The sequence below is a fragment of the Magnolia sinica genome, chromosome 9, assembly GCF_029962835.1.
Source record: "Magnolia sinica isolate HGM2019 chromosome 9, MsV1, whole genome shotgun sequence".
Classification (NCBI taxonomy): domain Eukaryota; kingdom Viridiplantae; phylum Streptophyta; class Magnoliopsida; order Magnoliales; family Magnoliaceae; genus Magnolia; species Magnolia sinica.
Genome location: NC_080581.1, coordinates 55,146,667 through 55,151,516, shown reverse-complemented (window position 1 = coordinate 55,151,516; position 4,850 = coordinate 55,146,667). Strand labels below are relative to the sequence as shown.

At 37.9% G+C, this 4,850-nt stretch overlaps 1 protein-coding gene across 1 annotated transcript; it reads left to right on the top strand.

Moving 5' to 3' along the window:
* The first annotated feature begins 1,250 nt into the window (after positions 1 to 1,250).
* Positions 1,251 to 3,928, top strand: LOC131255452 (1-deoxy-D-xylulose-5-phosphate synthase 1, chloroplastic-like). Its single transcript, XM_058256167.1, has 3 exons — positions 1,251 to 1,415; positions 2,897 to 3,170; positions 3,616 to 3,928. Exons 1-3 carry the CDS (start codon positions 1,266 to 1,268, stop codon positions 3,672 to 3,674), a joined length of 483 nt encoding a protein of 160 aa, XP_058112150.1. The 5' UTR covers positions 1,251 to 1,265; the 3' UTR covers positions 3,675 to 3,928.
* The last annotated feature ends 922 nt before the right edge of the window (positions 3,929 to 4,850 follow it).

Genomic DNA, 4,850 nt, shown 5'->3' with positions numbered 1-4,850 from the left:
GATTATTGTAACATTGAGATAACTGTCACAACTCACATGCATTTAGGAGATACATCATAACTGTCACAACTCACATGCATTTAGGCATGCCACTCATCATCTGCTATGGGATTTTGTTTCCCCCTTTCTGATCCAGATGAAATAAAATTAAGAAAACAATGCGTGTAAAAAATAGAAGTATGCAAGTGGAAAATCCTGAGGAGGAGATGATAGTTAAGACAAAGTCGATATGAAAATCCTGAACTTAGTGTTTGATTTTCTTTCACAGATTTTTTCTTTTGTTGACTAGTTTGTTTTCTTTCCAAAAACCATTGCCTTATATTGTTTATGAATTTAGATTGCATATTATGCTTATGAAGTAAATTGAAGGTCATCTTATGCAAGTGAAAAATGTTTCTGCTGCTGCAGATAATTTTTGGGATGCAAATAAGCTTGGACATGGTGGATTTGAGCCTGTTTATAAGGTAACTTCCACGAAAACATAATTTTGTGGCCTGCTACATATCATCGTTGTTCTGATCTATCACACTCAATGTAGTCACATGTACATAGCTGGTTTGTAAAGAGATTTAGGAGTTGGGTCTTTTGATAGCAGGGATGATTCATGGATTTTTTATTTTTTATTTTCCTGTTTTCCCAGAACTCATGCAATGCAGAAGCTGTTAGAACATCTTACAACCTTGTAGCAGAAAGAAATCCATGGTTATATCAGCTCTTGTACCTAACGCAAGAATTTTTTCCTGGTAATGGGTGAGTTGATTGTTGACTTAGATGGTGTTTTGGATTGGTAGTCCATTATAGTTTTAGCCTTGTCATTGGTGGAAGACATGGGATCTTTGTCAGCCTTCGCTTATCATTCAGTTCTAAGCATAAAAATTCTATTTTGTTATTGATGTTGTGTTTATACATTGAGCTTCTATCTAAATGCAGGCCAGCAAAAAGATAGTTGATGCAAAGCTTGCAAAAGATTTCCAAGCAGTTCTGAAAGAGTTTCAAAAAGCTCAGCGGCTTGCTGCTGAGAGGGAGACGGCATATGCTCCTTTTGTTCCTCAAGCAGTTCTTCTTTCCAGGTAAAGTGGATTAGATGAAGCATTTTACCATTTAGTTTTACGAATTTCTCTACATTTGTTGTCTTCCAAATAAATTCAGTGTTTTGTTTGTTCTTCATCAATTTTTATTGGTGGATTTATTGTCATGCACACTCATATGATGGGGAATCATATATTTCTTTTGTTTTTCATGCACAACAATCATGTCTCCAACACATGCACCATGCACATGGCACACATCAAGGGCAATCAGACTGTTCATGTGCTGCCACAGGCAATGATAGGAGCATTTTTAAGGTTTTGAGCTGTGCTCTCAATAGGCTGCAATCTAGCAGGCCTCTCCGAGAACTAAGGGAAGTTGCCAAGGTCAGTTCCGCACCAAAATACGCAATAGTAGAACAATTAGAAAATAATTTTCATACTAAAAACTGTTGAATGGTATGTTTGGATGCTCAGTTAAATCAAATTGCAATAATCCAATTCAATGAAGAGGAAATGATAAAAGTGGGATCGGCCAACTAATCACAATCCCATGTTGTTCATGTTGCACTTCAAACAATCATAAAGAGTCATTTGGAAAAATGGAATTTGTAACTAACTAAATAGAAAATTGCCAGGAGTTCTTCAGAAACTGGTTCTGTCGGTCATGCGTGGCAACTGGGAATGTAATTCTGTGTAATCTGGAAACCAGGTTAGAGTACTTGAAATTCATTCCTAGGAATTTCTATCTATAAAACAAACTTGAAAAAAAAAAATGACCAGTGGGAGGGAACTCATTCCCTTTAGAATTTGCAAGCTACCCTTTGGTCAGTAGTTAAGAAACTGGCCTTGTACTGGAATTGGAATTCCAACAACAATCCATTTCTTACATTCCAGCTTGCAGGATGCAAGAATTTCCCCTTCCAATGGATTCAATTTCCCCCAGTGTACCTTTCCAGGTTGCCAAAGGACACCCCTAATCATGGGATTGCTGACTTGCCTGAGTTGTATTTGACTTGTCCAAGTTGACTCGGACTGAGTCGGGACTAGTGTGGGTCAGTATCACGAGTTGCCCCTTAATCGGGTAAGTCCTGACTCGAACCCAAATGAGTCGGGATGAGTCGCCAAGTCAGAAAACGATGTCCCTAAAGTTAATTTTTGGGGCTTGTCTATCTATATGAATGGAGTGGTGCTAGCCTTGACGTACCCCTTTTCACCTTTCATGATAGATTAGCTAATATAACGAAAAACAAAAAAGGAATTGCATTGAAACGTATTTTTATTGACCAATCAGAATTGCCTCCCTAGTCCTGTACTTGTCTCAAAAGGTCCAATATACACATTATTTGACCTGAACAGTAACAGTCGAGAAATCTTATGAGAATTGCACATTTTCGCATAGAAGGTGGAAAATAAGTATTTAACATTCGAGAAGCATTTTGCATTTGATTTATCTAAGAATAAGTTTGAATTCCATTAGATTTATTTTATCTTTTTACAAAAAGAAAGAAAATCATAAGGTTTTGAGTCTTTAGGGCAATCTGTATTATTCTGAATGGATCCGTAATGAAATTTAAGAGATGTATCTAGTAAGGATACATACGGCATGGTATTTTACAGTTAAATTAACATGAAAAAGACCTAAAGTTAGAGATTTATCAATAAGTAATGTTGCTTCAATACCTAACCAAAGAGGCAATTCATTTCAATTGAACATCCATACGCGCCCTTGACTAATTGACAAAATGAAACTACAACATACATTTTAAATAGCCAAAACCAAAACTAGCTCTATACCTTTTCCATTTCTTACCAATATTCAGTGTTCCATCTTAGCTAACAATTTGATATGTCTAGAACTTCTACAGGGAGTTACAAAACAGATTGGCAGGACGATGCATGAACTAGCTGCAAAAGTCGACGAGTATGCTCGTGGAATGATCAGTGGGTCTGGTTCAACCCTGTTTGAGGAGCTCGGCCTCTACTATATTGGCCCAGTCGATGGCCACAACATGGATGATCTCATCACCATTCTTAGAGAGGTAAAGAGCACCAACACAACAGGTCCCATCCTCATCCATGTTGTGACTGAGAAAGGCCAGGGTTATCCATATGCAGAAAGGGCCGCCGACAAGTATTATGGTAAACACAGAACTTTACATTTTCCATGAAACACACAACATCTTATTAAGGATTTGTTTGGCCTAATAAACTGAACCTGTCATCTCATCTGAATGGTGGATCCCAGATGGAAGGGAGATCCTAACCATATGACTAGGCCCATGTTAAATGTGGCCATTATTTCTGATTGTCCGTTTCTTTGGGCGGCCGGGATCATCTGATAGGGAAGATACTAGGCCTTCATTGCCCATATAATGATGGGTTCCACCAGATTAGCGTCTTAGGTTACATGGAAGGCGGGGCCCACCTATAAACTTAAGAATGCTTTTTTTCAGCACAGCATCATGTAACAAAGCATACTTCTGATATAGTTTTTCGTTTGGAGGAAGAGAATTACTCCATAGACTCCTACAGGTGAACTTGAGTAGATAATCATTGAATGGTTTTTTCTGCGCTTTCTTTGCAGGTGTCGTCAAGTTCGATCCAGCAACCGGAAAGCAATTCAAAAGCAGCACTCCGACTTAGTCCTACACCACCAATTTTGCAGAGGCATTGATAGCTGAAGTAGAGTAGGATAAAGACATTGTTGCGATCCATGCAGCAATGGGAGGAGGAACTGACATGAATCTCTTTCTTCGCCGCTTTCTAATGCATTGCTTCGATGTTGGGATTGCGGAGCAGCATGCAGTCACATTCGCTGCTGGCCTAGCCTGTGAAGGTTTAAAGCCCTTCCGTGCTATCTACTCATCGTTCTTGTAGCGGGCATATGATCAGGCAAGTCACAGCTTCACCATTACCATTCATGCAATAACCAGAACGTTCATCAGGCAAGTCTCTTCTTGGACATGCTTTGCTAATTAGAAAATTGGATGGTTAGAAATGAACAACTAAGGGTCTACATCATGGATATGAATTTTGGTATTGTATCGGTCGATACAGTCATATTTTATCCATTTTGGCACAAGACGATACGCGAAACAGGGTCGTATGGGCCCGATACAAAAATGTTGATTTGTATCGGCTTGTATCGGCTCGTATCAGCTGATATGGTGCCAATATAGCCAATACGCCCATAAAAGCCTAATTTTGATTTTTGTTTTTTCAAAATTTCACTCATGTCTCCTCTTCTTTATTTCATTTAAACCATGGAAGAAGCTTAAAAAATCATTTTGGGCTAGATATAGACCTATTTTAGGATTAAAAAAATGATTTGAAGGGGCTTTGACAAATTAAAGTGAAGTGGACCATTGTTGGAAAAATCAGAAAGAAGGGTAGACCATCACTTTCCTTTTTTATATTTTCATCTTCTTTTAGTTGTATTTCAATGTAATGGGCCATGATTCACCAAATCATGCTTGATTTGTATTCAATTAGGGCCCATTTAGTTGACCTTTAACAAATCAAATTGACATGCAACATTCTCATCAAAGAAATGGTCTGATACACCATTGAATACATGGTTTTAAAAAAAAGATAGATTGCCCTTAGGATTATGTTAGTTTTCCATGTCCACCTCTTGGTTTCTCTATCCAAACCCCTTTGAAAAACCTATTGCTGCTGCTGCTCTCTTGTTTCTCTTTTTTAAAGCATATATCCAATCCAAATATTTGGAATTTGGATGATATATTTGATTTTGATTTCTTCCTTTTCTATTGTGGAGACTTATCTTCTCAAATAGGAAGGTAAGTCTACACAATAGAA